This window comes from Archocentrus centrarchus, chromosome 9 (assembly GCF_007364275.1).
Source record: "Archocentrus centrarchus isolate MPI-CPG fArcCen1 chromosome 9, fArcCen1, whole genome shotgun sequence".
Taxonomy (NCBI): Eukaryota; Metazoa; Chordata; class Actinopteri; order Cichliformes; family Cichlidae; genus Archocentrus; species Archocentrus centrarchus.
Window position 1 is genome coordinate 23,453,305 of NC_044354.1, and position 13,723 is coordinate 23,467,027.

At 42.8% G+C, this 13,723-nt stretch overlaps 2 protein-coding genes across 3 annotated transcripts in view; both read left to right on the top strand.

Moving 5' to 3' along the window:
- Positions 1 to 15: 15 nt before the first annotated feature.
- rnf10 (ring finger protein 10) lies at positions 16 to 7,093 on the top strand. Its single transcript, XM_030737191.1, has 17 exons — positions 16 to 564; positions 1,168 to 1,352; positions 1,477 to 1,682; positions 1,763 to 1,853; positions 1,975 to 2,159; positions 2,270 to 2,406; positions 2,604 to 2,758; positions 3,013 to 3,138; positions 3,256 to 3,496; positions 3,608 to 3,741; positions 3,839 to 3,956; positions 4,041 to 4,142; positions 4,228 to 4,365; positions 4,490 to 4,575; positions 4,682 to 4,739; positions 5,452 to 5,616; positions 5,737 to 7,093. The coding sequence occupies exons 1-17, from the start codon at positions 402 to 404 to the stop codon at positions 5,808 to 5,810; spliced, it is 2,364 nt and encodes a 787-aa protein (XP_030593051.1). The 5' UTR covers positions 16 to 401; the 3' UTR covers positions 5,811 to 7,093.
- A 694-nt stretch (positions 7,094 to 7,787) lies between these two features.
- Positions 7,788 to 13,723, top strand: part of LOC115785627 (uncharacterized) — a 28,716-nt gene continuing 22,780 nt past the window's right edge. Inside the window, exons 1-4 of one of the 2 annotated variants that reach the window (XM_030737389.1) lie at positions 7,788 to 7,989; positions 9,890 to 9,983; positions 12,014 to 13,341; positions 13,448 to 13,532. In XM_030737389.1, the coding sequence (XP_030593249.1) occupies positions 12,029 to 13,341; positions 13,448 to 13,532 (1,398 nt within the window). In that variant the 5' untranslated portion in view covers positions 7,788 to 7,989; positions 9,890 to 9,983; positions 12,014 to 12,028. Of the gene's footprint in view, positions 7,990 to 8,039; positions 8,278 to 9,889; positions 9,984 to 12,013; positions 13,342 to 13,447; positions 13,533 to 13,723 lie in introns of those variants that run through there. The other variant, XM_030737390.1, reaches the window with a different exon arrangement.

Consider the following 13,723-nt stretch of genomic DNA (forward strand, 5'->3'; position numbering starts at 1 on the left):
AGAAGCATCCGGGTCTCTCAGGTTCTTGTCTGGCGACCCGTCGCCATTAATGCAAGCTTGTTTTAGCGGATATATTTTTTTGGCTAAAATTTTCGAATTTTTTAGGTTTTCCAGCTTTTGGAAAACATTTATCGCCTTGTTAAGGGCATATTGTTTTCCCTAGCGAGAAAAAATCTTAAACTCGGGGGGTCTTGGCCCCGCGTGGCGATTTTTCGTCCTCACTTCCAACTGCTTCGATAACTTGAGACGCCGAAACCGTGTCTCTTATTTTTTCTCGGGTTTGTTTAATAGTCAAGATGTCGCCGTGATGGGGTCTCCGCGTTTGACAGAAATGAATCAGGGCCTTCGTCGCCTGACCCGCACTCACTGCAGTCCGCTTTCTTCCTCCGTTTTTCTGTTTGATGCTAGAGAGCTCGGCGGCTCTCTGCCCGCAGCTCGGCCTCGACACCGCTCACTGCACGGAAACAAACATGGAGAAGAACCCCAACAGCAGCAGCAGCACCAAGGTTCCGCCCCGTTCCAGCTCCACAGGCCCGCCACCGGGCGAATCTAAACCCAAAACAGGTGAACACCTATTAGTAGACGGCAGAAATGTCTCACCAGGTTGCCAAACACTGTATTTGCAGCTAAACTCCCATTACCCTGTGGCCTGTTGGGGCCTAGTAGTACTGCAGAGGTTGTTTACCTTGTATGGCTAAGGACCTGACGTAGCTGTCAAAACATTTGACCCACAAACTCTCAGAAAAGTAATATATCCATGCTATATCGTAACTTGAATACGTATTTTTAATTCAGTTATATCGTTTTCATGCAGCATGTATGTTTCCAGATATGTGGAATTTGGTCTTTAAAAAAAAAAAAAAAAAAAAACAATCCTGAGACCCCAACACTGAAGCACTGAAAATGCAAAACATACATAATATACGTAAATTGAGATGTGCTCATATTGAACAAACCCCATACAGGTCTGTAAAAAAGTAACATTTGCGCTTGTTCCATCATATGGGGTGAAAATGTCCAGAAAGCTTAGTTTTACCTACAGAGCCAATGACAGCAAATTTAATCAAGTGTGTTTAGATGCCTACAGAAACACGGTCTTTCACATTACAAATAATTTTGAAGTTTCTAAATTCTAACACCTAATACATTTTATAATTTTACTTTCAGAAGGTAAAAATAATGGAGGCTCCAAGCGCTACAGCCGCAAGCGTGAGCCCTCCTTTCCTAAAGCCGACAGTTTCCCTGGCCCTCGCCGCACCAATTCACAGAAAGGCAAGAATTTTGACAAGAGACCCCCTCAGAGAGGTGGAGGGCGACAGTATGGAGTTGCAGGTGGAGGACGACGTGAGGAGGTGGGTGTTCGCAAAGGTTGAAGGCATACTGACTAAATTTAAAACAATTTCAGACATGAGAAACTTTCAACAATTTCTTGTTGAATTGCATTTGATCAAATGTGATTGATCCCTCCCCGTCCAGGTAGCAGAGACGCGCCGGGCTGAGTTTAGCCCGGCTCAGTTGGCTGGACCGAAAAAAATAAGCCTGAACCACCTGCTGAACTTCACATTTGAACCCCGTGGAGGTAACGGTGGCATCGGAGATGGAGGCCACTCCTGCTGGGGCCGTCGAAACAAGTGGGGCCACAAGCACAAGCCCTTCAACAAGGAGCTTTTTCTGCAAGCCAAGTAAGCAGCCTTCAACACAGAAATGATTTAAAATGGAGAGACTCGACAACTGGGAGTCATCTCATTTTTGTGTGTTGCAGTTGTCAGTTTGTGGTGACTGATGACCAGGACTACAAGGCTCATTTCACTGATCCAGACACTCTGGTCAACTGGGACTGTGTGCAGCAAGTGGTGAGTATCCTCCATGCTTCGATGGGAAATATACTTAAGTATCAACATTTAATCAACTTAAGTCAAGAATACAACAGAAGTAAAGTTTGCATCTTGACAAACCGTTTCTGTATATCTGCAGCGCATCTATAGCCATGAGGTGCCGTCTTGCCCCATCTGCCTGTACCCTCCCGTGGCAGCCCGCATCACCCGGTGTGGACACATCTTCTGCTGGCCGTGCATGCTGCACTACCTGTCTCTTAGTGACAAGAGCTGGTCCAAGTGCCCCATCTGCTATGAGGCAGTGCACACAGCTGACCTGAAGAGGTAAATAAGAAGGAAGCAAAAACATGTACGAGTACTCCTGATACATGGAGATATTAAAACAGGTTAATTTGGTTTGGTCAGGGTATTTTTTTGTGCTTTTGTTGTTGCAGTGTGGTTGCTATGGAGACCAGGCAGTATGTCGCTGGTGACATGATCACCATGCGCCTGATGCGAAGAGAGAAGGGGGCACTAGTGGCCCTTCCTAGCGCTCAGTGGGTGAAGGTGGAGGAGCCGGTTCGCTTTGGAGGTAAATTTCTGTAGACAAAAGCTTCTGCTTACTGCAACAATACTCAGTAGCCAGTTTCACAAAGAAGATAATTATTTTGCAGCTTTTATTATGTGTTTATATATGCATATACTATAAGTATAGGGAGAGCTGTGAAGATCATTTATAGGATTACTCTTGTTTAATAATATTATTAAACCTTGTTATTTGTTTTGTAGATGCTTCTTTGAGCCCATATTCCAAGCTGCTGCTGACCTCCCCGGCGCAGGTCCTGAATCTGGTGGTAGAGGAGAAGGGAATCCTTCAGGCTCAGTTTAGCCAGGAAGAGGATGCCCAAGGGTGCTTCATCCAGAGCGCCCTTTGTCTTTTACAGGTAAAGCTACACGCATGTCTATGGTATCTAATGGTCTATAGATAAAAATAACCCAATGGACAGTATAGAGTGAATCAAGAATGCCAATAGTGTGAAATAAGTGCATTTAAATTGTATGGATGAAGATGAAAAAACGCTAATATGCTAACATTTCTTTTTGCTATACTACGGACCACATTTTCTCTTGAGTGTCTTTGTCAAAGAAAGCCATATAAGCAGCTGACTGATGTCTGTGTGTGTGTCTTTGTGGTTAGGAGCAGGAGGAAAAGCTTCTGAAGCAGCAGAAGGAGAATGCAGACAGCCTTGACCTGTCCTCTCTGACTGTGAAAGAACCTTCTTCTCCTATGGAAGAAGGGGTGACTAACATCAGTAGTGCCAAGGTGAGTCTTTTCTGCTTTCCCTCTCACATTATTGTATCTTTAGCAGTTGGATCAAATTATCCGATTTGCATGCACCTGGTTATAGCCTTCATCACCCCTGTCTTGTTTCCTCCTTAGCCCGTGCTGCAGTACTCCTCAGCATTTGATGATGAGGTGGAAGAGTTCGCAGAAGATGCTGATGCAGAGCTGCCAGGCTTTCCTGAAGCAATTCTGGAGAGTGTGCTGGAGGAGCCTCCTGTGGCTACAGTGAATGCCACCTCTGAACCCCACCTTGGAGAGGACGCCCTGGGTGACCAGGCAGAGTCAGGCCGCCCCTCAGCCAGTGTGGTGCATGGACCTTATTACTATTTCTACCAAGGTGGGTGATTCTCTGCTCTACCTACCTGTCCTGTCCTGGATAAAAATCCTGCTGAGATGTTAAGTTTCTTCATCATGTTTTTCCTCTTGTTTTCTGCATTTCTCCATCCAGCTGACGACTGCCAGCAGATGTTCCTGCATCCTGTGAATGTGCGCTGCCTGATACGCGAATACGGCAGCTTGGATTCCAGTCCTGAATCCATCACTGCCACAGTGGTGGAGATAGTGGGACATACAGTCACTGAGGTCAGCAAACAAAGAAACACAAAAGGCTGACTTTGGGTGTGAAATTCTGTTTGTTAATATAGTTTTAATTTAAGTCAACACCCCTCCCTTGTTGCAGGAGATCCGTCGCCGGCATCGCTATCTGGCTCATCTGCCACTCACGTGTGAGTTCAGCATCTGTGAGCTGGCACTACAGCCACCAATCCTGTCCAAGGAAACTCTGGACATGTTTGCAGGTTAGAACACTTTGATATCTTTTCTTTTTAAAGAGGTTTAATTGTAAAGTCTTAGATTGGATACATTTTCCCTAAAACTTTCAGATGACTTGGAGAAAAGAAAGCGTTTGAGGCAGAAGAAGGCGAGAGATGAGAAACGCAGAGAGAAGCGAATTGAAATCGAAGAGAACAAGAAGCAGGGTAAATGTAAGTACGCCTGGAAAATTATACCTTTTTATATACCTCATATTTTCAGATTGAGGTCTGTAGCAATGTTTTCTCACTCCCCCAGACCCTGAGGTGCATATTGGACTGGAGAACCTTCACCATTTCCCAGCATTCGGCTCTCCGCCTCACAACAGCAGTCCCCCGATCCAACCTGACTTCACTTTTGCCCCTCCTTCACCCCTCAGCACCAGCCCTTCCTCTGGTAAGATCACCCCCTGCCATTTATTGATCAGTGTTTATAAGATTTTCCTCCTGTCAGCTGCCTGCGTGGCTTTTGGTTTTAAACATTGTGACACAATCTCATATTGTTCCTTCCGTCATTTCAGATGGGATGATATTCCCAAGTCTGAATACCCCATCCCCTGTCGTGGGTAGTATGGAGGATGAGTCCCACTGCATGTCCTTTGCACAGGTGTGTGTGTGTGTGTGTAGTAACAGTGTTCTTTGAGACAGAATTTGTTATAAGGAAATGGTTTGTGTAATTTACCATTGCGCTAAGATGACTGTTTCCTGTGTAGATGCTAAGAGATGGGAAAGCAAGAGTTGATGCTGGACCCAGGATTACTCCAAAGAAAGGTTAATACAGGCGTGTCAGTGTTGTGGTGACTTGTTAGAAGATTTAACACTGTAATCAGATGTAATGTGAATTGTGTGAAATGTCAAAGTCAAGTTAAACAGTAGCTCCTGTTAAAATGAAAGTGATTAGAACTAACAGACACAAACTGTTAAAATACAGGCAAGATGGCTGATGGCTCTTGATGGTAGCTGCAGAAATAAGCTTGCAGTTCATTGGAACAGTTAAAATAATGAGAGCCATATAAGACAGCTTGTAGAGATACTGGGAGTAGGGCTGCTCAGTTATGCAGCGTATTTACGCAAAGTTACTTAAAGCCATAAAATTTATTCTGGTTTAAAACAGCCCTGTTTTACTAATGTCATCAAATTGTTTGTCTGCTTATATCTATTTGGTGTAATAAGATATTAGAGTCAGAGTTGCTTCTAGTTTTTTTTTTTTAAACTAAACGTCACAGGAATGAAATTCTGATGTGTTGAACCTTGGATCAAAATAAAAGCCCAACCTCATTAAAGGTACATTTCTGTATTTGAACTTTCTGTTTGTGCTTGTGTCAGTTGTTACAGATTGCAGGTACTAAGTGGGTGTGTGGGTGAAAATAAGCAGAGCTTTGTGTATTATTTTGGAATTCTGGTAAAACCAGTTTTTGAACTGTTAAGCAAGGCAACACCCCAAAGACTTCCTGTACTCAGTATTGTGTCTTGTGCCGTGCAGATAAGCTGCTCGCTCCCCCGGCAGCAGACAGCGATGGCGAGAGCGACGGCTCAGACCGTGTCCCTGTGCCCAGCTTTCAGAACTCCTTCAGTCAGGCTTTTGAGAAAGCACTTATGCAGCTGGACAATGGTCCAGTTTCTTCTCCACAACCCGTGGTTGAGCCAGGTCAGGAACCTCTGATCTGCCTGTGTCTAGTTAACTGAAGTCTGATTTTTATGTATATCCTCAGTGTTTGCTCTCTGACAATCTCGCACTCACTCCTGTCTTGGACTTTTTCTGTTTCAGATGAAAAAGGAGGAAAGAAGAAAAAGAAAAAGCAGAAGCTTCTGTTCAGCACATCCATGATTCACACGAAGTAGACAACACTGAAGTTCATTTAATCTCATTGTTTCTTCCCCACGCTTGTTTTTACTTTCATGCAGAGATTTCTGGAACTATAAGCTATGGAAAATGATTTGTGTTCATACTGCTTTAGACATTGTTCCACTGGCTTGATCCTCTGTTTTGATGTCTTTCCATCAGTTTAATTTGCATACCTTTTGTTGTACAACAAGGCCAAAGCTTTGCACCATCATTCTCATGTCATACTGAAAGCCTTATGGGTTAATTTTTTAACATGCTAAGTATTACGTGTGCTTCAGGCTTCCGTGACTTCCATATACCCAAGTGCATCATGGGGACTGTTGTAAGAAACTGACCCTGACCATTACTTCTTGAGCCGTGTTCATGGCATTAACATACATTTTGGGTGATCCAATCACAAGTTGGCTACCTGAGTATGCTTGTTCACACCGGGCATCAGGCCATGGAAACGGGCCACCTCAAGAAGACCAGATGTGGTCTGGTCCTTAGTGCTAAGTCTACTTAGAGCTCACCCCTTGGATCACCCAAGATGCAAGTTTAATGCCATGTATGCACGAGGCTTAGGACCCATGAGTAAAATAGACAAGGTCATTTAAGGGTGCTTTATACTAGAATAGCAGTCAGCCAGCTGCAGGTGTGTTGCACCTTTAAAATTTTCCAGGATACTGAGTCTGGAACTGAAAACAGAAGGAAACAAGTGAGTAACAATTTCAGTGTTTATTGCAGGTCATGTCTTGGGCTAGCTGTTCATAAGTATAGATTTGGTGGATTACCAGAATCAAAGCTCTAGTATTTGGTAACACCAACACACACACGCACACACACGCACACACACACACACACACACACACACACACACACACACACACCACACACACACACACATTAAGTTCTAATTTCTGAAAGTGAAACACACAGTATTGTGTAAAAGTTGGTAGTTCTGTAGGTTCAACAGGACTCTGATATAGTCTGCCTGGATAAACCATAAATAGCACTTTGTTATTCTGTTTCTTCTTAATTTCATCTTCTGTTGTAGAATGTTTACTCACTTTTAACATTATTTCCCCCGGTTTTACTTCAGTGTTGGAAATGTGTGAAGCTAGAGAATGCTGACAATGCGTGCTGGTTAAAACGAGACAAGTGGATTTGCTTTTGGTTTTTTTTTGTTTTTGTTTTGTTATTTTAGGGTTCTTTAATCCACCTTTAATTTTGTGCAAGTTTATAGACTGGTAAGCATAACTAGTCTGTTGCAAATAATAAACAATTATGCACAATCAAAGAACTGATTGTTTGCTGTGCTTTTTTTTTTTCCCCCTTGTCTGACTAAGTGAAACATCACAGGTCATCATCAAATTAGGTCAGTTCACACTATCTTTTTAAGGTTGCGCCTTTTTTCCACAAGAGGGCAGTCGTAGTCTGTTTGATCTCAGTAATATTCCATTGTATTTGGAAGTTATTTCAGCCACATTCATTGTTTATACTGACTTGAGCAGTCAGTGTAAGAATGCAGTTTAAGATCAATTAAATGCACAATAACATCAAGTGCCTGAATTATGCAGGTTTGAAGAAATTAGCCAGTCAGCTTATATAAACAGGTGATTTGTGTTCGTTTTACGTGGGAATAAGTAATTGCCATAAAACTGCAAAGGGATCATTTTCGCCCAATCACATCCTCTACTCTGGCTAGTATCCAGCAAAAAGAGCGTTAAGTTATCCATATTAATCCCGGAAGTCCAGCTGATGCATATGTATAAGTGACACTGATGAACTCTGCTGTAGAGCAAAACTGACTCCTTAGGGTTTGTATGTATTTGATCACAAATTGTGTCGTTATTTACTATTGGCGCAACATAAGTTTATGTAGCGAAACACTATTTTATGTTTCAGCTGCACTTTATTTTGAAAGCAACAGCCGGAAGAGCCTTGGGGCGCTGAACGAATTGAACGCTGTGGGCACTCAGGCGGCTCGTTGCCTGTCTAGTCTATCCCTGTCAACAACACTGCAACCTGAGACGGGATAGCCTGCCAGCCAGTTGGCTAGCTAAGTAAACCAGCTAAGTTAGCTACTCTGCTAATCAACTGTCACGATTCGTAGTTATCCTACTAAGTTGGCGGGATACACTGTGCTAGAAGTTATTTCGGCGAGCGGGGAGGGAAAGCTGACTTTACGGTTTGGTAAGTTGTCTCCAGTTGGGATCAAACAGCCAGAGAAAGACAGGTTCAGTCAGTGTTTCCATTTTGCGAGTCCAGCTTCTTGAGTTGTTAGCATATGGTTGCTAGCCAGCGAGCTGCTGAAAGCGTTTGTCTTTCGTCTTGTTTGCGGGAGTTAACAGGTAGCTGAATGCAACACACTCCTTCAGTACGTGTGCGCACTACTTTTTTTCTGTACTTTAAATGTGCCCTGCAAGCCAACTCTTTCCATCTCCCGCTAAACTGGACCGGGGCACAGTCGGGATAATCCAGGTGAGCAGACAGGACATGAGGAAGCTGTAACACTTGTTGCAAATTTTGAACTGGGACACCTGTGATGGAAAACAACCAGGTTAATATAGCTCATTTATCAGCATGAACTGACCATTGTTTAGATTAAGTTGAATTACTACCTGAGTTGTGTGTGTGTGTGTGTGTGTGTGTGTGTGTGTGTAAGGGGTTTGAATTTGGGTTTTTTTTTTTTTTTGGGGGGGGGGGGTACTATAGTATCTAATGGGTACGCATTAAATCTTGGTTATGGTTTACTAATGAAATTGTACTTACCTTTGCTGTAGGTTGCTTTTAAATGTCAAGATAACCTAAACATTTGGACTTCCTAGACCATGTCCTTAATAATACTGTTAAATATGACAGGCAGGCGTAACTCAGCATAGGGTCTTCTTGGATGACAGCTTCACATGTTGCACTATTGTAGTACATTGACTGTGCATTGTGGTTTACATTTTTTTTTGTTTTACCATAGGTGAGAACTAACTTGAGTAAATGCACTACTTTTAGTTGTTCTATTGTCTACCTAAGGAAATTTCCTCTGTATAACTGGCTTAGCCAGGTTATGGACTCACAGTCTTTTGCTTTTAACCATCTGGGTGAAAAAACAAACACTGTTCCTGCATGCCCTGTGCCCTACTGTTCTGCACGTATGACTCTAACATATGTCAGTAACGTTTGCAGCATCTCCTCAAAGCTGACAGGCAAATCTATTGACTACTTAACATAATATCCTTGAAGAAAGGCTCTTTTCTGTTTGTGACTTCCAGTAATGAGTCATGTGTAGGATACTTGCTGGCGTGTCTAAGTCTATGTAAGGCAGACGCTTCCTTAATCCCTGCTGTGCTGCTCATCCCACCATCACAGTGAATTTTTGGCATTCCATCTCAGCGAAGGTGTTTCCTGTCGCTATCTAAAGTTCACGTTTTCAACATTTCCAACAATCTCTGTTAGCCAAGCACAACCCTCTGTGGCTCTGCTTCTTTGTCTTTCCAGATTTCATGTATGTACAGTGTTTTTTTTTTTTTTGTTTGTTTTTTTTTAATTAATTAATTTTTTTATTATGAATAATGGAATCACCTGCTGAGTGTTTGGAGCTTATCAGCTGAAATGTGTGATAAGATACACAACAAAAGGGTGATCATGTAAAGATATGGCTGGCACATAAAATGAAAACAGCAGTGTTTATACGTCCAATATTCACAGGTTGAAGTCATTCAGATATAGTAGTGTGAGGCGTGAGTTGGTAATGTCGTGGGAGTGCTGATCGAGGACATAATGCAAATATAAGAGCAGGAAACGGCGGGGCATATACAAGAGCAGAGTTGAGGACTTTCATTGTGCAAATTGTTGTTATATGTCTGGACATACGCCACTAGTACCAAATGTATGGGTGTGCCTGTGTTTACTCAAGTCTGTGTCAGTGTAAACATATCATCTATTTGCTGCTGTGTGAAGGCGTGAGAACTCCACAGCAACGCATTTGGACTGCCCTGTTGTAGCTCTGCTGTGATTTCTCTACCATAGCCTTCAGCACAGCAGTCTTGACTAGTGAATAGACTATTTGTTTTGATGATGCAAAATGTGTATGTCTTAGGCTCCTTCGACTCTTTCGTCCCGTGTGATATGACATCACGACTCGGTTACAAGAAAAGCCCGAGCTCCACAGAAGACGGTTGACATCTGGTCAGGTAGGATACGCTGATTGTACTTGCAGGATTTTGATCGAGCATGTCATTATTTTACAGAAGAACTTTCTGTTTCTGCATAGCAGAGTAACTCAGCACAACATGTGGAAAGCATTATCAGATGTAAAGAAGAAGCCTCTTAAAGGGCTAACGCAAACACCTGTGGGCTGTTTTCTAATCTTCATTATTGCTTTGTAACAACAGATAGAAATGATTATCATCATACTGTGTCACAGTGGAGTTACTTAATCTTTGGGGATCTCATATTTATCACTAAACCTCCTTTAGATTGAATAAACATGCAGAAGTTCACTGGGGGTGGAGCTGAATGTTTGATGGATGGTGGTCTGGTGTGAGTTTGCACTGGAATCCCCCCCATTCACTGTCAAAGAATGATGTGCATGTGTTATAGCCTCAAGCAGAAAACACTGGCATTGCACAGTTGTCCAACCCTTCCTTGTCTTAGGAGCCACGTCAAAAGTATGCAGTCTTGGTCACTGTTACACCAGTAACTCAACTTAGTCATGCACATTTACAAGCTCGTTTGATTGCGCTGATAAAGACAGAACAAGAAGTAGATAATGATAAAGTCAGTTGTTAGAGTCGCCCAACAGGTCAAACAAAGGCAACAACTGTGCAGATTCCAGGCTTTATTAGGCTGAATCATCTATGAAAGTACAAATAACATTAAAACATTTAAGGCAACAATTATGTGAATAAGCAAGCATAATATGTCTGAAAATACAATAAGACACATTTAAATAGGCATCAGAAATATGCCGAAACTTTTCACTGACAGCTGCTGCTCAAACTCGAGCCTTTTCTTCACATCAGGCATTTTCATATGTCGCTGCAGAAAAAGCTCAGTTGCAGTAACATAACAGATTACTGCATTGCTTGTGGGCTTGTGGAAGCGTGGATGTTTAATGCGTCATAGACAAAGTTAATGTTATCAGACCCACGTGTGCTGCTGTGTGCTAAGCCATTATTAAATTCATTATTCACAGCTGGATTATGCCAAAATGTCATGTGAATGTAGAAGACAAACACAGTCACCTTTTATTTCTGTCCTCTCTTCAGCACTAAACATATCCCACTTTAACATAACAAAATGGCATACAGTACAGTGCGAAAGTCTTGAGCCACCCATCATTTCTTTGTATTTTGCTTCCAAGGAGCCAGACTGTAACATTTTTCTTAAATCAATAGTTCTCTTTGAAGTTTTTTATTGGACATTGACTGCTTGTCCACTCATTTTCAGTCTAGTGTTTGCACCTGACTATTCTCAGTGGAATGCAGCTTTTGTGTGTTAAGCCATATAAAAATGATCTATGAATCATTTGAGCATAAAAAAAGACACCCAACTCAAGGGATGAACCAGTGTTGCCTCTACACACAACAAACAACTTAGCAAAGAACTAATTTTCAGCACAACAATGATTCCAATCACACTGCCAGTGCACTTAAAGCAAACCTGTATAGAAAAAACACACAATGGATCAATTATGGGGATCCCCAGAGCCTGGACCTCCACATTATTGAAGCAGTGTGGGATCATCTTGACAGAGAATAGAACAAAAGGTAGCCAGCGTCCAAAAGCAGAGCTTTGAATGTCCTTCAAGAAGCCTGGAGAACTAGTCCTGAAGAAGAAATTATAAGAAAACTGCCTAAGAGAGTTCAGGCTGTGTTGAAGAATAAAGATGGACAGACCAAATATTGATTTCATATACTCTGTTTTCATTTAAGTTTGCACATTTCAGTAAATCACTGCACCTATTTTCCATTTTCCCAGCAAACGCTACATAAATAAGGAGTAGCTTCATACTTTTGCACAGTACCACACTTGTGATGTAATGTCAAGTAACTTCCAAGTTCACAGTGATGAGTAGATTAAGGGAGTTCTTTTGAGTTCTTTTAAATTGAGTTTTTTGTATACAGTACTGCTGTTGTTGATTAGTTAGTATCTCAATATGAAGTGTAAGTTTTTATTTTCTTTCTCTGAAGGAATATTTTATCCTTATCCTTGAAAAAAGGTGCAGTTCAAAAGGATGGCTGCTCAGGTGGAGGTTCAAACTGCTGAGATAGGGAGGACAGTGGCAGGAGGACGACATCACCTGAGTCCCAGCAATAATAGCCTCATTGATATACCATCTGTCAATGAGCCGCATCTCCTCGCATCTGAACCAAACAAACCTGTCCCCACCCCCAAGCCACGTCTTACTCCCAAACCTTTTTCTGTGCAGAAAAATCCCACAATTAAGCCAATACTTGCCCCAAAGCCTCATACCAAACCCCGACCTGAGTCCACTCGCCTTGCTGGATACAAACCAGAGCTTCCAAGCAACCCAAAACCACAGCAACCAGTTGCCAGCAGCAAACCCAGACCAGTTTCAAACAGCCCCAACCGTCCTGCCTCTACCTCCTTTAATTCATCCCCTAAGCTGAACACTGGACAAACAACAAAGCCAGTAGTCCAGCCATTTAAACCAGCTCCCCATCTTGACACTGGAGACCCAAGCAGACCCACCCCTCCTGTGCCAGCAGAGAGACAGAAACCGACAAGCTTGGCTTTCTCCAAGAACTTTGAAAATCTTCCAGCTGCAGAGTGGTCTGGTACCACTACAAAGGAAGATGAGAGAGGCCAGAATGGACAGGGTAAAGGTTTAACCTCGCTTACTAGAGCAAAGTCCATGGGCTTTCTTCTTCAGGCAGGGCAAGAGAAAGAAGCAAAAGAAAAAGTTCAGCCTGAAACATCTGTGCCTCTGCGACCCCATCCTAGAGGGACCAGGCCCAGACCCGTATCAGCCATTTTCCCCAGCAGTCCAAATAAGACGGAGGCACCGCTTCCTGCTCCTCGCTGGTCTGGGAGACGACCCCTTTCAGCTGATCTCACTGCTAAATTTGAGTCTATTGGTCTTTCACTGCACCATAAAATTCCTGAGGCAAATACAGAAGAGGGTCCACAAGGAAAAGCACTACCACAAAAGAAAGAAGAAGAAGATAAAACCCTTATGAGTACCACACCACAAAGTACTGATGATGTATGTAATTCCATCCTCTCAGACCACAGCAACAAAAACAAAGAAGAAATGCCTGTGAAAGAGGCTGATGAAGATAAGCGTCGGGTTAGCATCAAGTCGCGAATAAGTCTTCTGCTCGATTCTCCATCCTCTCCTGGTGTAGCTGCTGCAGGCCAAGGATCAGATCTTCGCTCTCCAATGCAGCCAACTCCTGAAATTGAACCACCAGTGGGTGTTAAACAGCTCATCAAGCAGCTGACAGAGGACACAACACCGACTCAGAGCCCTGTCCTAAAACAAGCACCGAAGCCCCGCCCCTTGCCCCTTGACCTAACTAAAAGGTAAGAGTTGCTTGTACTGTCATGCTTTGCTTTTTTGTTCCGTGTCCTTGTCAAGGAGTTCTGCGGTCATGCATGGCTTTTGTCTTGTGTAATGTATGTTTATTAGGTTTTCAGCTGAGAGGTCACCTGACCCTGTTTTCCTCACTGAGGCAGTGGACCGTCATGATATCAACAAAGATCCTCAGAAGAGGGTAAGAGAGGGAGTGAGCTTTGTAGGAACTGTTTTCTGTTCGGATTGGTTTATATTTAGTAGGCAAATGAGAGTAACAATGAGAAACTCTGTCACCGCGTGGTTGGACAGGTTTTCACATGCTGTTGCTAAACAGTTTCATTTTAGTGTGTTTGTTGTCATCTCTTGCTCGAGTAAAACTCATGCTACATA

Coding starts and splice junctions, on each gene's coding strand:
- rnf10 (XM_030737191.1), top strand. CDS start 402: ATGCTAGAGAGCTCGGCGGCTCTCTGCCCGCAGCTCGGCCTCGACACC. Junction 1,353..1,476: donor GTGGAGGACGACGTGAGGAG/GTGGGTGTTCGC, acceptor CTCCCCGTCCAG/GTAGCAGAGACGCGCCGGGC. Junction 3,497..3,607: donor TTATTACTATTTCTACCAAG/GTGGGTGATTCT, acceptor TTCTCCATCCAG/CTGACGACTGCCAGCAGATG.